Source organism: Capra hircus, chromosome 4 (genome assembly GCF_001704415.2).
Source record: "Capra hircus breed San Clemente chromosome 4, ASM170441v1, whole genome shotgun sequence".
NCBI classification, from domain to species: Eukaryota; Metazoa; Chordata; class Mammalia; order Artiodactyla; family Bovidae; genus Capra; species Capra hircus.
In genome coordinates this window covers 59300292-59322897 of record NC_030811.1, presented here as the reverse complement: position 1 = coordinate 59322897, position 22606 = coordinate 59300292, and the positions used below count along the sequence as shown (strand labels likewise).

The 22606-nt window shown below is 38.8% G+C and overlaps 1 protein-coding gene across 1 annotated transcript in view; it reads left to right on the top strand.

Annotated features, from left to right (window-relative positions):
* The window catches only part of KIAA0895 (KIAA0895 ortholog), a 56629-nt gene that overhangs the window by 20350 nt on the left and 13673 nt on the right, over positions 1 to 22606 (top strand). The window contains exons 3-5 of the mRNA XM_005679189.3: positions 15929 to 16072; positions 16722 to 16854; positions 17426 to 17731. Of these exons, the coding sequence (XP_005679246.2) occupies positions 15929 to 16072; positions 16722 to 16854; positions 17426 to 17731 (583 nt within the window). The remainder of the gene's footprint in view (positions 1 to 15928; positions 16073 to 16721; positions 16855 to 17425; positions 17732 to 22606) is intronic.

Below are 22606 nucleotides of genomic sequence, written 5' to 3'. Positions count from 1 at the left end.
AGTTTCTGCCTGCTGTGTTAACTGAAGATTCTTTTACTTCCGATATCAGTGCTTTATTAACTCAACCCATAATTGGCAAATATTTTGGTTTGCTAAAATTAACTTTATAAGTAAGTGAGATTTGTTTTTCTAAGTGCAAAACCTAGTGGAAAAAAACCACTTCAATGCAGTTCTTCTTTCTACAATGTGTGTTCAACTTGACAATTCTAAAGAATGCTTTTTAAACTAAGGTTACTGAGAATGTAGCCTAACAGCAGAAATGGGAAGAGAATAACCAAGGAAATCAGGGTGTGAGCAAATCTATATTTTATATTAAATTCATGTGACTTTCTCATTAAACCTCACAACGTATCTTTAGGAAAATGTAAATTCCTTACTGACTCTCTGGCAACCATGTTTACATGAGTATGTAGTATGGGGGCAAAAATTTTTAATGTGAGAACCTGAAACTTAGTAGGAAGGTATTACACTTAACATTATTGGATTGTAAAATTGGCTCTTGTCACCAGAAGTCCAGCAGCATCTTGAGGGGAAAGCACAGACAAGGCACCTTCTGGAAAGGAGAGTAGTCATCAGGAAAGGAACTGTATACCTCAGAGCAGACAGGGGTTCCAACAGCTTGGAGACTGAGTACAAAGTCATAGTGTTACCAAGTGCAGGCATATTGGTAGTAACAAAACATTGAGTGACACAAACTTGTAATTCTTATAAAAAGCTATGTACACGAGTGAAACAGTACCAGTTGAGAAAGCAAGCTGCAAAAAACAATTGATTTTTTAAAGGTATTTGATGTCTCTCAAAAAGACCACTTCCATCATAACCATATTATTTAAGAGTTAGGATATTACTTGGTATTAATATATTCTACATCTGCCTAACTGAAAAAAAGCTGTTCTGCTTATGTAATTAGAGTATCCTAAATATAGTTCTTGAAGTAAATGAAAGTTAATGGTCCATGCTATCAAAGGTAGCTTGATAGAGTTATCATAAAATCTCAGAGGTATTTAGAGAAAAGAATTCCAACTTTTTTCCTCCATTGAAATAACGTAATGCTTACCATTCTGTGGAATACCATTGCATTTTCATTTATAGAGTTCAGATATTCAAAGTAAGTATCTAGATGGACCAACTTCATTATGAAGTGAAGTGAAAGTTGCTCAGTTGTGTCCGACTCTCTGCGACCCACCCCATGGACTATACAGTCCTTGGAATTCTCTAGGCCAGAATACTGGAGTGGATAGCCTTTCCCTTCTCCAGGGGATTTTCCCAACTCAGAGATCAAACTCAGGTCTCCTGCATAGCAGGCAGATTCTTTACCAGCTGAGCCACAAGGGAAGCCCAGGAATACTGGGGTGGGTAGCCTATCCATTCTCCAGTGGACTTCCCAACCCAGGAATCGAACTGGGGTCTCCTGCATTGCAGGCAGATCCTTTACCAACTGAGCTATCAGGGAAGCCCAGCTTCATTATGCTAGGAAATAAATTCTGACTTTTTTTCTTCCTGGTTAGCAGACTTTATACATCTAGAGTCACATGTGTAGGATCTGAGCAAGGATCATAAATGATTGCAGGGAGTTGTCTGGGCACTGTAGGCAACTGGAAACCAGAGAGCAGCTGGGGTCTAGTGTATCATATCCTCAGAAATTGTAAGAGAAGATAGATAACTTGAATTTTATACAAAGTCTTCCAATTTGTAAATGTTGACAACTAATTTAAAGAAAAAAAAAGTTGTTCAGACCAATAAAACCTGTTTGTGGGCCACAGTCATCCCTTGGGTTGCCTGTTTGCCACCTCTCATTGACCAGATCTATTACACATAAGCTCTGTTTTGAGGCCAGTGATAGCATAGCATAAAGATTTTTAAATGTGGTCCTCAGAAAATGTCTTGCTTTTGGAGTTTATAGTGAAAATGGAATAGGTAATTTATTATTAGATAAAGTGCATGCATAATACATAAAATGACATTGTGTTCTAAAACAAGCAAGTGTTCATTTTCCTTTTTTGGTAGAAATAACACCATTGGAAATCAAATACCTTCACTGATAATATGTCTTGATATAAAATTTCTTTGAGGCCATGTTTTAATTGTATTAGTATTAAGGTATTTTGTGTTGGTAGACCTCAAGTTGTCCAGACTATAAAGGGGGAGGGAAAAGCAAGCCTTCTTTAAACTATACTTCTCCTTAGGTGACACAGTTTTTTGTTGAGCAAATCACAAGCCTTCTTCCAGATTCATTAAAGTTAAAAGATTGTTTTGAGTTTAGTACCTCTCATAGTAGTTTTGTGTATTAGATTGGAGACGTAAGGTCATTTCTTAACCTAGTATCAAGGAAGATTTTCTTACAGAGATGGAAACACCCCAATCAGATTGTGTGTCCTTGGAAGAAGGTATGACCTTGATGACATTGAAACAACACTTCATTGATGTGCCTTTGAAAACTTGCCTAACCTGCAATCTCAGGTTCTTATCTTAAATTCTTTTCTCCAAAACAGCTTGAATATCTACTTCTTCCTTGTAGGTAGTGAAAGAAGAGTTTGCAGTACTAATTTGTACTGTTTACAAATATCTTCTCTTGGTAGCATTTACCCTCTCACTCTCCCACTTAACATTGTATACATCCAAACTTCCCCTAACCCTGAAGACAGAAGGGGCAGAAGGGGATTGAGGGGAAGGCTGTAGGTGACGGTTTTCTTTGTCCTCTGTGTTCTTTCACTTGTTCCTTCATTTAAGGCAGACTCAGTGTCTCGGATCTAATTTCCTGGGTTCTGCATATGTAGAATATAATTTATCCAAATATTTTTCTTTTTATTATAATCTGGTCACAGTTTAACAATCTATCTTACAGAAAACTGAATTATTGGCAAATGCAGGTTCTCCTGCTCTCCACACTACTGTCAGTGTCTAAGGTACAAATCTGATTGTGTCACTTTCCTTCCTGCAAAACTTCAGAGCTGCTCGTAATTCAGGATAAAGTCCAGAATTTTTACCATGGCCTGCAGGTCTTTCATGGTTCCTGATCTCGCTCAGGCTTAGGTTTCCAAAGTCAGCTCTGGACTCCCACAGCATCTTGTGCAGATTGTCTGTCACGAAATGTATCACTCTGTTATCATCCTTAAGTTTCTTTTTTTGCCTTTACCACGAGACTAACCTCTTTTACAAAAGTGTATTTTATTTATTTCAACTGTTCCCAGAATCTCACAGAGATTGAAAATCTCAAAATCAAAATCTCATTTAGATTGAAAAGCTCATTTAGATTTCCAATCTCATTTAGTTCCTGGCACTAAATAAATGAGTTTCCTGGTGCCTGTCTAGCCTGAAAGCTCTGTATTTCACTTTCTTTGCTTTGTGTATGCTTTTGACAATATCATCCCCCTCTACCTGGAATATCATCTGTTTCCTAGGGCCCCGCTATAGTTTACCTTTTTGTGTTTTCACAAAATTTTATTCATATATCCAACAGAATATTATTAAACTATGTAAATTTCAGTGTAATCTCTGTCAGTCTAATGGTCAGGCTTGGAATTAGATTCTAAAAGATTCTAAAATAGAAACATAAAAGCAGGGATTGGCAGAAAGAAAGTAACCATAAAGATGAATGAATGAAAGATGTTATTAATGGTATGCTAGAAATTCAATGAAATACTCTACAAACAGTAGATCCAAATTTGTGACTCAGGGTCAAGTTCATTGGGCGTGTATGTTTCTTTGGGGGGACAGCGCAGTGTTTCTAAAAACACTGTTATATAAGGATGCTCTTCTGTTTCCTCTGTGGTTTAGTCTCTAAGCCATGTCCTATTCTTTTGGGACCTCATTGATTATAGCCTGCCAGGCCCCTCTGTCCGTGGAATTTCCCAGGCAAGAATACTGGAGTGGGTTGCCATTTCCTCCTCCAGGAAATCTTCTAGACCCGGGGATCAAACCACGTCAGCAGACAGGTTCTTGACCACTTAGCCACCGGAGAAGCCCACAGTCATTTGGGAAACAGACGACAAACAAGTTCTCTTTCTCTTTCTCTCCCTCCCCTCTTTTAGTCTCTGTGTCTATCTCTAATTTCATCCTCACACCAACCCTATTAGGTAAGTAGGGCAAAGATTTTCATCTCCATTTTGCTGTTGAAGAAACTAAACCTGAAAGGTGAAATGACAGAGCTAAGATCACACAGTCAGTAAAAGGTAGGGCACCAACATAAAACCAGGTCTTTTGACTTCTAGGCTTTCCACAGTGTCAGCAAGGCTTGTATTAGTGTCCCTGTTGTGTATAGCTTTTCACTGAGTGATAGCTGCATTTGAAAAGGGAAATAGGTTTTTAGCACATGACTGTTGAAGTGGCTTTTGACTGATGATGAGATTTCCAAATTGCTGAACAGCAACAGAATCAGCAAGTAAACCAAAAGTAGATCATTCAACAGTCTTGAGTTTTTTCAGAAAGTTGGCTATATCATACAAGATAGTGCTGTAAGTTTTCTACAGAGATTTTTCATTTTCTGAATTAGTGGTTTAAATATTATACTGTGCTGTTTGATTACTATTTGTTTTTTAAATGATGGCTTTATGACTGTAATTCACATGCCATGTAGTTAATCCATCTAAAGTGTACAGTTAAGTGATTGTCAATATGCTTAGGATTATGTAGTCATTATCACTATCAAATTTGAGAACATTTTATCACCTGAAAAAGGAAACCCTGTACTCATTAGAAGTGACTCACCATTTCTCACCAACACTCCCACCCCCATCCAGCCTTAGACAACCATCAGTCTATTTTTCTTTTTGTGGATTTAACTGTTGCAGACATTTCAGATAAATGGAGTCACACAGTACATGGTTCATTGTGACTGGCTTCATTTGCTTAGCATGTCTAGCCTGTTTTCAAGATTAGTCCATATCATAGCATGTTTCAGTACTTTTTATTATTGGATAATAGATACCACATTGTATTAGTCCATTCATCAGTTGATAATTAGATTGTTTCCACCTTTTGGCTGTTATGAACAACGCTGCGATGAACATTTGTGTCCAGATTTTTGTGTGAACATGATCTTGGTCATCCTGGGTATATACCTAGTATTAATAGTAGATTATATGGTAGTTGGTCATATGGTAGGAGATCAGAGATCATATATAATGGGTCATATGGGAACTGTGTCTAACCTTTTAAGGAAAACTTTTCCAAAATACTGCATCATTTTACATTCCCACCAACAGTGTATGAGTTTCAGTTTCTCCACATCGTTGTCAACTCTTTTCTTCTTTTTTGGTCAACTCGTTTTTGTTTTTATAGCTATTCTAGTGGGTGTGAAGTACTATATCATTGTAGTTTTAATTTGTATTTCTCTGATGACTAATGGTGTTGAGCATCTTTTCATGAGCTTATTGGTCATTTGTATATCTTCTTTGGAGAACTGTGTTTGGATCTTTTGCCCACTTTTTAAATTGGATTATTTGTATTTTTATTATTGAGTTATAGGAATTCTTAATATATTTTAGATATGTCATTTTCAGATACGAAATTTGTAAACTTTTCTCCCATTCTGTGAGTTGGCTTCCTACTTTCTTGGTGGTGACCTTTGAAGCATAAAAGCTTTTAATTTGGATGAAGTCCAGCTTACCTGTTTCGTTAGTTGATGTTTTGGTGTCGTATCTAAGAAGCCACTGCCTAATACAAGGTCATGAGATGTGTGCCTATGCTTTCTTCTAAGAGTTTTGTGTGTAGCTCTAACATTTATGTCTTTGATACATTTTGAGTTAATTTTTGTATGTGATATGTGGTAGGGGTCCGATTTTATTCTTTTATTTATATCCAGTTATCCCAGCACCATTTCTTGAAACTCCTGGTCCTCCTCTCTCGCCCTTCTTCCCCCTTGGCAAGCCCAAGTCTGTTTTCTCTGAGTCTGTTTCTCTTTTATAGATAGGTTCATTTGTTCTACATTTTATATTCCACATGTAAGTGATATCATATGTAATATGGGGCTTTCCACATGGCTCAGTGCTAAAGAACCTGTGAATGCCTGCGATGCAGGAGACGTGGGTTCAGTCTCTGGGTCAGGAAGATCCCCTGGAGAAGGAAATAGCAACCCACTCCAGTATTCTTGCCTGAGAAACCCCATGGACAGAGGAGCCTGGCAGGCTATAGTCCATGGGGCCACAGAGAGTCGAACACGACTTAGTGACTAAACCACTACCACCATATGCTATTTGTCTTTCTCTTTCTGACTTCACTTAGTATGATAATCTAGTTGTTTCCATGTTGCTACAAATGACATTAGTGTTCATTTTTATGCCCCAGCAGTATTCCATTGTATATATGTAACACACCATCTTTATCCATTCATCTGTTGATGGACATTTAAGTTGTTTCCATATTTTGGCTATTGTGAACCATGCTGCTATGAACATAGGGGTGCGTGTATCTTTTTGTATTATAGTTTTGTCCAGTTATATTCCCAGGAGTGGGATTGCTGGATCATGTGGTAATTCTCTTTTTAGTTTTCTGAGGAACCTCCATACTTCTTTCCTTGGACTGAACCAACTTACATTCCCACCAACAGCATAGGAGGGTTCCCTTTTCTTCACACCCTCTCCAACATTTGTTATTTGTAGACTTTTAAATGATGACCATTCTGACCAGTGTGAGGTGGTACCTCATTGTAGTTCTGATTTGCTTTTCTCTAATAATTAGTGGTGTTGAGCATCTTTTTATGTGCCTGCTGGCCATCTGTATGTCTTCTTTGGGGAAATGTCTATTAAGGTCATCTGCCCATTTTTCAACTGGGTTTTTTATTGTTGAGTTGTATGGGATATTATTTATACATCTTAAGATTACAACCTCGTCCGTTGCATCATTTGCAAATTTTTCTTCCATAAGTTATCTTTTCATTTTTTTAAAAACGGTTTTCTTTACTGTGCAAAAGCTTGTAAGTTTGATTATGTCCCATTTGTTTATTTTTGCTTTTGTTTCAATTTCCTTGGAAGACTAACCTAAGAAAATATTGGTATGATTTATGTCAGAGAATGTTTTGCCTAGTTTTTGTGTGGAGTCCTTAGGGTTTTCTATTTCTGGTATCATATCATCTGCATATAGTGACAATTTTATCTTTCCCTTTCCAATTTGGATACCTTTTCCTTCGTTTTCTTGTCCGATTGCTGCTAGGACCTCCAATACTGTGTTGAAGAGAAGTGGTGAGAGTGGGAATCCTTAACTTGTTCCAGATTTTAGTGGGAAGGCCTCTAGCTTTTCACTGTTGAGTATTATATTATCTGTGGGTTTGTCATAAATGACTTTTATTATGTTGAGATATGTTCCCGCTATTCCTGCTTTGGTAAGAGTTTTTATCATGAATGGATGTTGAATTTTGTTAAGTGCTTTTTCTGCATCTGTTGAGATACACGTGGCTTTTTACTTTCGTTAATGTGGTGTAATGTGGTTGATTTTGTGTATACTGAACCATCCTTGTGAATTGGGGATGAATCCCACTTGGTCATGGTGTGTGATCTTTTTTTATGTGTTGTTGGGATTTGGTTTGCTAATATTTTGTTGAGAAGTTTTGCATCTATATTCATTGAAGATACTGGCTTGTAATTTTCTTTTTTGGTGGTGTCTTTGTCTGGTCTTGGTTCAGGGTGATGGTGGCCTTATAGAATGTCTTTGGGAATGTTCCTCCACTTCAGTCTTTTGGAAGAGTTTGAGAAGAACTGGTATTAGTTCTTTGTATGATTGGTGGACTTCACCTGTGAAGTCATCAGGTCCTGGACTTTGATTTGTAGGAAGCTTCTTTTTATGATTACAGATTCCATTTCACTTCTAGTGATCCGTCTCTTCAAATTGTTTTTCTTGATTCAGTTTTGGCAGGCTGTATGTTTCTAGAAAGTTGTCCATTTCTTCTAGGTTGTCAAATTTGCTGCCATTTAATTGTTCATAGTATTCTTTTATGGTTTTTTGTATTTCTGTGTATCACTCAAGATTTCTCCTTTTTCATTTCTTATTTTGTTTGGGTACTCTCTCATTTCTTCTGGCTAGAGGTTAATTTTGTTTACCCTTTTAAAGAACCAGCTCTTGTTTTTGTTGATTTTTTTTCAATTGTTTTTAGTATCTATTTTATTTCCTCCCTAATCTTTATTTTTTAATTCTATGTATTTCGTCTGTGCTGGGTCTTCATTGCCACTCAGGCTTTTCTCTGGCTGTGGCAGGTGGGGCCTGCACTGTGCGTGGGCTTCTCATTGTGGTGGCTGCTTTTGTTGTGGAGCACAGGCTCTGCAGAGTGTGGGCTCAGGAGTTGAGCATGTGGGCTCAGGAGTTGCAGTTCCCAGGCTCTGGAGCACAGGTTCAATAGTTGTGATGCACGGGCTTAGCTCCAAGGCATGTGGGATCTTCTCAGACTAGGAATTGAACTCAGATCTCCTGCATTGGCAGGAAGACTCTTCGCCACTGAGCCACTAGGGAGTGTGAAGAAAGAGAAAGTGTCAGTTGCTCAGTCATGTCAAGTTGCCTTGGTTTTCCAGTGCAAGGGCTATCTGAATGATAATGATTTTCTAGGAAGGAGGGGTTATCATTATTATCATTGTTATTAAAAGCTCATTATCCCCTCCCTTTAGAATTTTGAAAGAAAGTGTTAGTTACTCAGTTGTGTCCTACTCTTTGTGACCTCATGGACTGTAGCCCACCAGGCTCCTCTGTCCATGAGATTCTCCAGGCAAGGATACTGGAGTGGGTTGCCATTCCTTTCTCCAGGGGATCTTCCTGACCCAGGGGACGAACCTGGGTATCCCACATCGGAGGCAGATTGTTTACTGTCTGAGCCACCAGGGAAGCCCTCCCTAATCTTTATTCTTTCCTTACTTCTGCTGACTTTAGGTTTTGTATGTTGGTCATTTTCTTTTACATGCCAGGTTAGATTGTTTCCTTGAAATTTTTTCTTGTTTTTTGATTAAGGTCTGTTGTGCTTTTAAATTTCGTAAAAGTTGTTTTGGTAGTAGTCTACTTGAGGGGGGCTTCTTGGATAGATTCTGTTGGAGGAAGTTGGTCAGTAGCTGTGCAGTGGAGGCACCTTCTATAAAAGGCCTGCCGTAGCATTATAGTCAAAGGAGAAGGACCACAGCTGAACCAGTTATACAGGAATTGTTCACTCCCTCTTCCATATACTGACTATATTCAGTACACAAACAAAAAGCCCACTCACTCAGTCATGTCCGACTCTCTGTGACCCCATGGACTGTAGCCCACCAGGCTCCTCTGTCCAGGGCATTTTCCAGGCAAGAATACTGGAGTGGGCTGCCATTTCCTACTTCACGGGGATCTTCCTGACCCAGGGATCAAACCCACGTCTCCAGTGTCACCTACATTTGCAGACAGATTCTTTACCCGCTGAGCCACAGAATATATTAAAAGTACTGAATATTCAATATGCTGAAGGGAAATGGGGGAGAGATTCAGTTCAGTTCAGTCGCTCAGTCGTGTCCGACTCTTTGTGACCCCATGAATCACAGCACGCCAGGCCTCCCTGTCCGTCACCAACTCCCAGAGTTCACTAAAACTCATGTCCATCGAGTCAGTGATGCCATCTAGACATCTCATCCTCTGTCGTCCCCTTCTCCTCCTGCCCCCAATCCCTCCCAGCATCAGAGTCTTTTCCAATGAGTCAACTCTTCGCATGAGGTGGCCAAAGTACTGGAACTTCAGCATCATTCCTTCCAAAGAACACCCAGGGCTGATCTCCTTTAGAATGGACTGGTTGGACCTCCTTGCAGTCCAAGGGACTCTCAAGAGTCTTCTCCAACACCACAGTTCAAAAGCATCAATTCTTCAGCGCTCAGCTTTCTTCACAATCCAACTCTCACATCCATACCTGACCACTGGAAAAACCATAGCCTTGACTAGACAGACCTTTGTTGGCAAAGTAATATCTCTGCTTTTCAATATGCTATCTAGGTTGGTCATAACTTTCCTTCCAAGGAGTAAGCATCTTTCAATTTCATGGCTGCAGTCACCATCTGCAGTGATTTTGGAGCCCCCAAAAATAAAGTCTGACACTTTTCCACTGTTTCCCCATCTATTTGCCATGAAGTAATGGGACTAGATGCCATGATCTTAGTTTTCTGAATGTTGAGCTTTAAGCCAACTTTTTCACTCTCCTCTTTGACTTTCATCAAGAGGCTTTTAGTTCCTCTTCACTTTCTGCTATAAGGGTGGTGTCATCTGCATATCTGAGGTTATTGATATTTCTCCTGGCAATCTTGATTCCAGCTTGTGCTTCTTATTAGGAGGACTCAAATCACTGATTATGCCTTCCTTTCCTAGTGAAAGTTCTTTAGGCCCCAGACCAGGCCTTGCCTAGGGGAGGTGAAAAATCTTTAATTAGATATGTGATTTATGTTATAAATTGGTTAAATTAACTTGAACTTTTTTCCTTTTAATACTTGAATGTCATTGGAAGTTAAAGAAGTGGTGGCGATACATTTGAAGATAGGAAAGGGATATTCTGAGTGACAAATTGAAAGTGGTGTTTGGGGAATTCCCTGATGCTTGTTTGAATCTCCCATCAAATAATATTGGGAGATGTAGTTTTCTGATTAACTTAAATGATATTAATGGAGAAAAGAGATTTGACATGAAATTTATTGCCTCTTAAAAGTATCAACCATGTGAAGGTATGTGAGAGTTTGATTCTCAAAGTGGTATAGATATTGATTCTCTGAGCTCTAGGGGGAAAGGATGAACTTTTTTTTTTCCTGTTTTAAAAAATAAAAGCTTGTGGCAAGGTGTGGATCTAAGGGTACCAAAATTCAGTTATAAACTTGTAATAAGTCCTGAGTATCTGAAATACAGCATAATGATTATAGGTAATAATAATATATTTTATACTTGAAATTTGCTAAGATCTTAGATGTTCCCACTGCATATGTGAGGTGATGGATTTGTAAATCAATTTGATTGTAGTATTCATTCCACTGTGTGTGTGTGTGTGTGTATATATATATATAATCATCACATTATATACCTTAAACACATCATTATGCAATTTTTGTCAACCATACCTCAGGGAAACTAGAAAAAATGATTTTTTTCCTTTGCATATTGTAAACAATTTAAGCAAGTCCTGTAAAGTGCAAACAAACATCAGTGTAGCACATTACCCTTTCCCAAAGATGAACATCATATCATGTAGCATTTGGGTGTACCTTCCAGGCTTCTTTGTGCCTTTTTAAATTGCTTATTGCCTTTTCTTTTTTCCAAAGTTGAAATCATACTTGTAAAATCTGTGTGGCCTGTAGGAGGTTGCATAACGAAGCAGAAATTCTTGTCACACAAAAGTACTCACTGATGAAGTAACCACTGAACACTGCTGACTTGTCTCTTAAAACTTGAATTTATTCACCTATCCAACCACTGTCTCTATTTTGGAGTCTAATGCAAATGGATTGGAAAGTCAGTGAAGGATATTAGAAATCTGTGTGATCACTGACAAATGTGTCTAGGTTGAACCAGTGGAAAACTAATAAAAAAAAATTCTAGAGATGACAACAGGATGGACACTTCAGTGAAGAATGATTGAATATGACATATTCAGCTAAGCTTTCGGGACCATCTGTGTAGCTCCCATGTAGGGTTGCTACCATGTTGGTGCATGTAGTCATGCAGTGAAAGAAATGATGCGCTATTGTATGGCACTTGGAGAGAAAAATTACTTCCCTTCTCCAAAAAAGCTCCCACTATTTTTATTCTTTCTTTGATGTATGTAATAGTTGATAGGAACAAGGTTTCCCTAGTGTTGTTAAACTGCCAATGTAATTTTTTAATCTTATATTTGTTAGGGTACTTTTTCAGGATCAGTTCAGTTCAGTCGCTCAGTCGTGTCTGACTCTACGATCCCATGAACTGCAGCATGCCAGGCCTCTTTATCCATCACCAGCTCCCAGAGTCCACCCAAACCCATGTCCATCGAGTCGGTGATGCCATCCAACCATCTCATCCTCTGACGTCCCCTTCTCCTCCTGCCCTCAATCTTTCCCAGCATCAGGGTCTTTTCAAATGAGTCTGCTCTTCACATCAGGTGGCCAAAGTATTGGAGTTTCAGCTTCAACATCAGTCCTTCCAATAAACACCCAGGACTGATCTCCTTTAGGATGGACTGGTTGGATCTCCTTGCAGTCCAAGGGACTCTCAAGAGTCTGCTCCAACACCACAGTTTAAAAGCATCAATTCTTCGGCGCTCAGCTTTCTTTATAGTCCAACTCTCACAACCATACGTGACCACTGGGAAAACCATAGCCTTGTCTAGATGGACCTTTGTTGGCAAAGTAATGTCTCTGCTTTTGAATATGCTAAGTTGGTCATAACTTTCCTTCCAAGAAGTAAGCGTCTTTTAATTTCATGGCTGCAATCACCATCTACAGTGATTTTGGAGCCCAGAAAAATAAAGTCTGCCACTGTTTCCACTCTTTCCTCACATATTTGCCATGAAGTGATGCGGCCAGATGCCATGATCTTAGTTTTCTGAATGTTGACCTTTAAGCCAACCTTTTCACTCTCCTTTCACTTTCATCAAGAGGCTCTTCAGTTCTTCACTTTCTGCCATAAGGGTGGTATCATCTGCATATCTAAGGTTACTGATATTTCTCCCGGCAATCTTGATTCCAGCTTGTGCTCCCTCCAGCCCAGCGTTTCTTATGATGTACTCTGCATAGAAGTTAAATAAGCAGGGTGACAATATACAGCCTTGACGGACTCCTTTTCCTATTTGGAACCAGTCTTTTGTTCCACGTCCAGTTCTAACTGTTGCTTCCTGACCTGCATACAGATTTCTCAAGAGGCGGGTCAGGTGGTCTGGTATTCCGATCTCTTGAAGAACTTCCCACAGTTTCTTGTGATCCACACAGTCAAAAGCTTTGGCATAGTCAATAAAGCAGAAATAGATGTTTTTCTGGAACTCTCTTGCTTTTTCAATGATCCAGTGGATGTTGGCAATTTGATCTCTGCTTCCTCTGCCTTTTCTAAAACCAGCTTGAACATCTGGAAGTTCACGGTTCGCGTATTGCTGAAGCCTGGCTTGGAGAATTTTGAGCATTACTTTACTAGCATGTGAGATGAGTGCAATTGTGCGGTAGTTTGAGCATTCTTTGGCATTGCCTTTCTTTGGGATTAGAATGAAAACTGACTTTTTCCAGTCCTGTGGCCACTGCTGAGTTTTCCAAATTTGCTGGCATATTGAGTGTAGCACTTTCACAGCATCAACTTTCAGGATTTGAAATGGCTCAACTGGAATTCCATCACCTCCACTAGCTTTGTTCGTAGTGATGTTTCCTAAGGCCCACTTGACTTTGCTTTCCAGGATGTCTGGCTCTAGGTGAGTGATCACACCACACCATCGTGATTATCTGGGTTGTGAAGATCTCTTTTGTACAGTTCTTCTGTGTATTCTTGCCACCTCTTCTTAATATCTTCTGCTTCTGTTTTTGATAAATTTTCAATTAAATCTGTGTTCCCTATTATGAATAGAAATGAATACTTTGTGAATTCTTATTAGCCGTCTATTAAGTACCATTTGTTGGTGATAACCAGGATCACCTGTATTTAAGTTTTTCTAAATTCTTTAGACTGTTTTGTATCTGCTGTAATAGTAACCAGATAATAACATTTTCCTACTGAGTAAGCATATGCTAGAAAAGCTAATTTTTCCTAAATTAAGTAGATACTTTTAAAAACTTATAAGCACAAGTTACAATAAAAAAAATTCTTTAGCTTTTTTTAGGTCTAAATGTAAGTCCAGTATAGAAGTACCACTTCTGTCTCTTATGGAATTAAGGCAAAATTTCTCACTTTCTTCTAACTCTGATATAATGATGACTAGGCAATGGCACCCCGCTCCAGTACTCTTGCCTGGGAAATCCCATGGACAGAGGAGCCTCGTAGGCTACAGTCCGTGGGGTCGCTAAAAGTCGGACACGACTGAGCGACTTCACTTTCACTTTTCACTTTCATGCATTGGAGAAGGAAATGGCAACCCACTCCAGTGTTCTTGCCTGGAGAATCCCAGGGACAGAGGAGCCTGGTGGGCTTCCATCTATGGGGTCGCACAGAGTCGGACTGCTGCGACTTAGCAGCAGTAGCAGTGACCTTTAGACCAGTGTATGCAAATACCTTAGCTAATCTGCTAAAATGGCCTTTTAATTATATGCTAATTTGTTCTTTTAATTATCCTGGTTGTCAGATAAGTAAATTAGCCTCTGGGTTATTTGCTGTGTTCCCATTCTCTGAGACCCTCCTAGCTTTCTACTGTGTTCCTGAATCACCTGGGGAATGTTGTTAAAATGCAAATTCTGATTTAGTGTGCACGCATCTTGGAGGCAGGCAAAATTCTGAAGTTGAAACCAGTTTCCAGGACAATTCCAGTGCTTCTGGCTTTTGGACCAAGGTTTTCCCAGGTGGCACAGTGGTAAAGAATTCTTCCTGCTAGTGCAGGAGAAGTGGGTTCAATCCCTGGGTCTGGAAGATCCCCTGGAGTAGGAAATGGCAAGCCACTCTAGTATTCTTGCCTAGACAATTCCAGGGACAGATGAGTTTGGCAGGCTTCAGTCCATGGGTTGCAAAGAGTCTGACACTACTGAGAACACATGCTATAATTGAAATGCAAGGCTTTTCACAATAACTCTGGGAACAGAAGCCAGGCAGACCTGTTGAAGCCATTTCTTGTTACGATAACTTGATGATTCATGCCTAGTTTATTAGTAATATGTATTTTCCAGTGGGGATATATATGTTTACTTATAACTTGTAGTGCCTGAGCTTTACTGTAGTCTTTGTGTTGAGCCTGTCATCTACAGTGGTGATATTTATAAAGAATGATGACAGACTGGTGGTGATTACACTGCTGATGTAATAATTGAGATGTATTGACTACCTGTATCTGCCACTGTGCTTTACAGAGGTTGGTAGTTCTTCTCAACAGAACCATGAAGTAGACATTACTGTAGTTATCCTCATTTACTAATAAGGAGGCTTAGTAATAAGTAACTTGCTCAGAGTCACACAGCCAGAAGGTGGCAGAGCCAGGATGGCAGCTCAGGTAGCGTGACTCTAGAGGTTGCACTTTTCATCTCTTTACTAGTCTGATGACAGCTAGAAGTTTTAGACTTAATATAACGGGTGTCTGAATTTTCTAGCTTCCGTCACCATTCATATAAGATATATACGTGAATTTTCTAGATGTTTTTCCCAGAAGATCTTTCAATAGCATTTTCCATTCTTATGTTTACCTTTTTGGTGGCTTTCCCATAGATGCTGATCATCTGTGATTTTTACCAGTTTTCTTACTTTTCTTAGTCTGTCTTTCTGTATATTTCTGTTTAGAGAAAAAGATCTCAACATTCATATTCTTTTCATGTGAAAATTTATGAAGAATGAGAAGTAGATAGTCATGCCCATGAGAAGTAGATATCATGCCCTGAATGATAGATAAAAAGTATTTTTAGTAATGTTGAGACTGTGTTTTCTGCCAAAGGAGAACTTCAAGTTCTATAGGATCATCACAGACGAATGGTTGATTCTTTTGTGTGTTCTTAAAAATTGGAAATATTTTTTTCTTTATCCAGGTGCTAATTATATACTAGCAATTAGACAGGAGACATACCTTCTGAGTTCTGCAAAACCAAGAGATGGTCTTAGAGAAGCCAAGAGAAACTAAGAACTCAGCCTGTTAGATATTGACAGGTGTGCAGTGCTTGAGCCCCTTTATCCCATGCTAAGAAGTATGTACATAAGTGTTTTGTAAAAACTTGTGAAAATGAGTGAAAACTCTTTAGGATTAGAAAAATGTGCTTAGCTACAATTTAATTTGTAAATCAGTAAACACAGAACAGGTCATGATAAGCATATAGCTCATTACTCTCATCAGAGTAATCGGAGACAATTTACTTTATCTCTGTTTCTTTTACAGTCCATCAATATTATGGAACTGACTTTACAAAAGTATGGAAGTTATGAAAAATTTGAACAGGCCACCGGTGGTAGCCTGCTGTCTAAAACTCGAATCTGGAGTCATGTTAGGAAGTACATGATGAAAGAAGGCTGCATGGGTGAGGTATGAAATCATGAGTGAACATGATGAGTTGACTGAACACTGTAACTCTCAGTGAGTGCTACATGTTTTTCTCTTTCTTTCCTGCAGGTTTTGTTTTCCCAACATTGTTTTACTCATTGAATAAGTCATCCAGATTTCTAATTAAATATAAGTTTAAGTTTTTGTTGCATTGAATTGTTGTGTTCAGTTTATTTTTCCTCTTATTAGCATTTTTGTGTAGCTTGTGGGAGTATATGAATTGCTTTAGGAAAATTATTAAGGAAGAGACTTGCCACAGTGGCCTTTCTTATTAATGGCCAGTTCCTAGTGTTCAGTCTCAAAGTAAGCGTTGACCTAGCAGTGACTAGGCTCCTGCACCTTCCTTGCATCATTTCATCCCAGGGACTGTATTTGAGAGCAGAGCAGAGGGACAGTCTCTGTGTCCTCTACATAGCTATCTACTTTTCTTTCAATCTAGTAAAGGTTCTTGAGTTCCCAAAGCTCAAAATTCCAAGGAAAGTGATTGATTCTGCATTTCAGCTTCTTGGTTTCTTGGTATAAACAAAAGAAAAAGGTGTTAATTTATGGGTCTATTGTCTGTGAAAACTTTCTCCCCCTGCCTTCTATGTTTCGTCTTGTATATGTGTGTATTTTAACTTTTGCTTCTTAGATTGTAGTTCATCTCACTGAGGACCTGCTTTCCAGAGCTTCCATGACAGTAGTAAATGGATGTCCAACGTTGACCATCAATGTTTCCACTGCACGAGAGCACTGGCTGGAAGGAATGCTGAGGCATGAAATAGGTAGGTGACCACCCTTCTCCACTTACTCAGTTGTAATAACAAATTACCTCAAGCACCTTTTTTTTAATACTTTTTTCTTGGTAGTATTTGGCAAAAAGTGATGAAACTGTTAGGTGTCACTTGAACTTAAAGTGAAGATATTAGTGTCTTCAAATTAAATTTTTTAGGGTACCGTGTAAATGGAGAGTCATTTAACTCCTCTGGATTTCAGTTCGGGCTTCCCTGGTGGCTCAGACAGCAAAGCATCTGCCAGTTCACCCATCTTCAACTGAGGGAATGGAATTAAGTGACCTCTGAGATTCTTTTCAAATATCAAGTCTATAATTCTTCTCTTAAAAAGAAAATAAATTGCCTTAAAAGTTATACCTCTTCCAATGAGAAATACAATCCTTCTGAAGGCAGTGTCCTCGGTCAAACCCAAAGGCATTAGGGTCAGGCCATTTTCTGCTTTGTTTTGATTTGTTAGGTATACATCAATTTGGTTTTAGAACTGTTGGTAGAATCTTTTCTTGGAGAAGAATTGAAATGAGAATGCATTTCTTGCTTTTCATGTGCCTTATTTTTTCTGTAGGCACACATTATTTTCGAGGTATTAACAACCTTCAGCAGCCATGGAACAGTTGGACTGGCCGTAAAAAACTTGAACTAAAGCCAAACAACCCCACAGAGGAAGGACTGGCAAGTATCCACAGTGTCCTGTTTAGAAAAGACCCCTTTTTATGGAGGGCTGCCCTCCTCTACTACACTGTTTATCGCGCCAGCCAGATGTCTTTCTGTGAACTGTTCAGAGATCTTGGACAGTTTGTCAAGGACCCCAATACGAGATGGGATTATTGTGTACGAGCCAAGAGGGGATGGACTGATACCTCTCAACCAGGTGAGAGTGCCTTAACTGTAGATTTTGTGATTTATTGGGTAACTTGTCTATTGATTTTGGTCACATCCTGCTCTTCCCATCATTGAATCCACTCACCTTTGAAAAATTAAATTTTTGTTACTTGAGGTCAGTGCTGATTTTACCAAACCACATTTTGTTAGCAGTATTTTGCTCATTTCTTAAGAAAAATTTCAAACCTACAGAAATTGGGAAATAATGATGGAATGAACACTTAAAATACTCTGGATTCACTAGTTAACATTTTTCCATTTTTGCTTTCTCTCTGACTTTAAAAATAGTATTTTTGAGATACGTAGTTCATCAGTTTTAAATATACAGTTCAGTGGTGTTTATAATGTTCATAGAGTTGTGCAGACAATGCCACTGTCTAATTCCAGAACATTTCATCACCCTCAAAAGAAACTTACCCCATTAGCAGGCATTCCCTGTTCTCTTTCCCCATTGTTCCCAGCAGTAAATAACCATTAATCTACTTTCATTAGTTTTGCCTGTTTTGGATGTTTGATGTACGTGGAATCACATGTGATCCTTTGTGGCTGGTTTCTCTCACTTAGTGCATTTTTAAAGTTCGTTCATATTGTAGCATGCGTCAGTATACCAGTCCTTTTCATTGCTGAATAATGTCCCAGTGCATGCATAGGATGCCTTTTATTTATTCTTTCACCAGTTAATGGGCATTTTGGTTGTTTGAACTTTTTGGCTATTATGATTAATGCTATTATGAGTATTTGTGTACAAGCTTATATTGCTAATTCTCCTGAGTATATACTTAGGGGTGGAATTTTGGGCTTATAGGTAACTCTGTGCCCAACCTTTTGAGGAACTGCCAGTGTTTCCAAAGTGCTGCACCATTTTACAATCCCACCACAGTGTAGGAGGATTTCTAGTATACCATAGCCTCCAAAACACCTAGTATCTTCATGTTTCAATTACTATCATAGCCATGCTAGTGGGTATAAAGTGGTTAACTCGTGGTTTGTCTGCTGGCTAATGATATTCAGTATCTTTTCATGTGATTATCGGCTATTTGTGTATTTTCTTTGGAGAACTGTTGAGATAATGTGCCCATTTTTAATTGGTTTGTCTTTATTATTGAGGTAAGAGGTTTTTTTTTTATATAGTATAGATACAAATCTCTTACCAAATAATGAAATATTTTCTCCTGTAGTATGTCTTTTCACTTTCTTGATGCTATTCTGACTTTGTTTTTAAAGTTTTTTTTTTTTAAATGTGGGCCATTTTTTAAGTCTTTATTGAATTTGTTACAATATTGCATCTGTTTTTTTATGTTTTTGGAGTTTTGGCAAGAGACACATGAGGGGTCTTAGCTACCTGCCCAGGGATTGGGCCCACACTCCTTTCATTGAAAGATGAAGTCTTAACCACTGGACAAAAAGGGAAGTCCCCTCTTTGTGACTTTTTAAAAAGTTATGTATTCCTTGGTTTGTTTTGGCTACACCAGGTCATTCTTGCAGGCTTTCTCTAGTTGCAGCGAGGGAGGGCTACTCTCTAGGTGTGGTGCGGGGGCCTCTCGTGGCGGGGGCCTCTCGTGGCAGCACATGGGCTTCAGGCGTTGTGGCTCATGGGCATAGTTGCTCATGGCGTGTGGGATCTTCCCTGGGCCAAGGAGCGAATCCATGTTCTCTGCATTGGCAGGCAAATTCTTAACCACTGGACCGCCAGAGATGTCCTCTCTGTAAATTTTTAAAAGCAAATTGTACACTTGACATTTCATTCCTTAAGAACTTAATTAAGCATGCATTTCCTAAGACTAAAAACATTCTCTTCTACTTAAAACAGTATCATTATCACACTTAAGGAAGTGAGTTTTAATTCAGCAGTATCAACTCTTCCATATACCATATTTAAGTATCCCCAGCTCCTCCAAAAATGTCTTTTACAGGGGTTGGAAAAAGTCACTGTTCATGCATTACTTCCGGCAGCAACGTCTCTTTAACCACTTTTAATAGGGAGACATCTTGGACATTTGTTTTTCGTTTCTTGTCATACTAATGTTTTTGTTTTTTTCTAATTTATTTTTTAAGATTTATTTTATATTGGAGTGTACAGAGGAGCCTGGTGGGCTACAGTCCACTGGGGTCACAAGGAGTTGGAGACGACTGAACAGCTGAGCACACACACACACAGTTGAACAGTGCTGTGTTAGCCGAACGTGTACAGTGAAGTTGCTCAGTCACACAGATATATCTATTCTTTTCCAAGTACATCACCCATTTAGGTTACTACAGAATTTTACCACAGTTCCCTTTTCTATACAGCAGGTCCTTTCTGGTTATCTGTTTCAAATATAGCAGTATGGACATGTTAATCCCAACCAACCAGTTTATTCTCGCCCCTACCGATCTCCTTTGGTAGCTGTAAGTTTGTATTCTAAGTCTGTGATTCGGTTTCTGTTTTGCAAACAGATGCAAACTTGATTTGTATCACTTTTTTGATGCGCTATATAAGCGATATCAGATCTTTGTCTTTCTCGGTCTTCACTAAGGATAATCTCCTGATCTATCCCTGTTGCTGCAAATGCCTTCTTTTTAATGCCTGGGCGATGTATACCATCATATGCGTGTGCCTCTGCTTTACTCATTCCTCTGTCAGGAGCCATACTGGTTTCCTCCATTATTATAAATAGCTCTGCAGTGAGCACTGGGGCACACGTATCCTTTAGCCATAGTTTCCCCAGATAGATGAAATCTGGTAGCTCTAGTTTTAATTTTTTTGAGGCATTTCCATAATGTCCTCCATAATTTACTTTTTGCTGTACCAATTTACTCTTCTCAACATCCTCTTCAGTATTTTTTTTTTAGTTCAGTTCAACTCTTTTATTTTTTATATACAGGAGACCGTTCTAGATCCCAAAAATCTAGTAGATTTTTGATCATGACCATTTGCATTGGTGTGAGGTGATATCTGATTGTAGTTTTGATTTGCATTTCTCTGATAATTGGCAATGTTGAGAATCTCTCCATGTGCCTTGTGGCCATCTGTGTGTGTTCTTTGGGGAAATGTCTGTTAAGGTCTTCTGCCCATTATTAGATTGTGTTGTTTGTTTTGTTTGATATTGAACTGCATGAACTCTTTGTATATTTTCAAGATTAATCTTTGCAAATATTTTCTCCTGTTGTGCGGGTTGTCTTTTGTTCATGGTTTCCTCAGATGTGCAAAAGCCTTTGAGAATAATTAGATCTTATTTGTTTCTTTCAATTTTCATTTTAATTTGAAGTAGATTTAACAGTGTTCTGTTAGTTCAGGTGCACAGTAAAGTGATTCAGTCATACATGTACATGTATCTCTTCTTTCTCAAATTCTTCTCCCGCTTAAGTTTTTAGAGAATATTGAGCAGAGTTCACAGTGCTATAGAGCAGGTCCTTCTTGGCTATCTGTTTCAGTCTCATAATGCATTGTAAGTCTCTAACTCCCAATTTGTCCCTGCCCTCCATCTTTCCCCTTTGGTAATAACTCTAAGTTTGTTTTCTAAGTTTGTGAGCCTGTTTTTGTTTTGTAAATAATTTCATTTGTATCATTTTTTTAGAGTCTGCACGTTAGCAATTTCAGGTGATACTCGTCTCTGCCTATGTGACTGACTTCACTTAGAATGAGAGTCTCCAGGGCCATTCCTGTTGCTGCCAGTGGCATTATTTCACTCCTTTCTGTGGCTGAGTACTGTTCCATTTGGCATGTGTATCACACCTTCCTTACCCCTTATTCTATCGATGGAAAAATAGGTTGCTTCCATGTCAGTTACTGTAAACAGTGCTGAAAACACACTGGGGTGCCTGTATCTTCTGCACCGAGGGTTTGGGCAGAGGTGCCTAGGAGTGGGATTGCTGCAGCATGTGCTATCTCTACTTGTAGCTCTTACGGAACCTGCGCAGTGTTCCCTATACTGGCTGTACCAGTTCATATGCCCAGCAACAGTTAGGACTCAGTTTCCCCGTGCCCACTCCAGCTTTTGTTGTTCATAGATGTTTTGGTGAGAGCCGTTGTGACTGGTGAGAGATGGTATCTCACTGTAGTTTTGATTTGCCTTCCTCTGGTAATCAGAGCTGTTGAGCATCTCCGCCTGCCTCTTAGTTCTGCGTGTGTTCTCCGGAGAAGTGTCTGTTTAGGTCTTCCACCTGTTATTTGGTTGCATTCTTTGCTTTTATTGATACTGAGCTGCATGAACTCTTTGTATATTTTAATGATTGAGCTCTTTTTGGTTGATCCTTTACAAATCTTTTCTCCCATTGTGAGGGTGACCTTTCCTTTTGTTTTGGTTTCTTCAGGAGTGCAGAAATTTTTGTTTTATTTAGGTCCTATTTGTTTCTTTTAATTTTTCATTTGAAGTATAGTTGATAAACAGTGTTGTTAGTTCCAGATATGAAGCAGAATGTTTCCTTTATACATATGCATGTATCCATAGTTTCTCAAGTTTGTTTCTTCCCAGATTATTAGAGAATATTGGCACAATCTCTGTGCTATACAGGAGGTCCATCTTGGTTATCTGTTTTCAATAATGTAGGTTATATATGTCAGTCCCAAACTCCTAATTTATCCTTGCCCTCCACCTTTACAATTCAGTAACCATATGTGGGTTTTCTAAGTCTGTGAATCTCTTTCTGCTTCATGAATTATATCATCTCTATCAGTCTTACTTGGATTCTGCATGTGAGCAACTTCAGATGATAGTTCTTTCTCTGTTTGACTTACTTCACTTAGTATGACAATCTTCACGTCCATTCAAGTTGGTGCCAATGGTATTATTTCATCCTTTTCGATGCCTGAATAAGATTCCTGTGGAAATATGTACAACATCTTCCTTATCCCTTCTTCTGTCAGTGGATATTTAGGTTACTT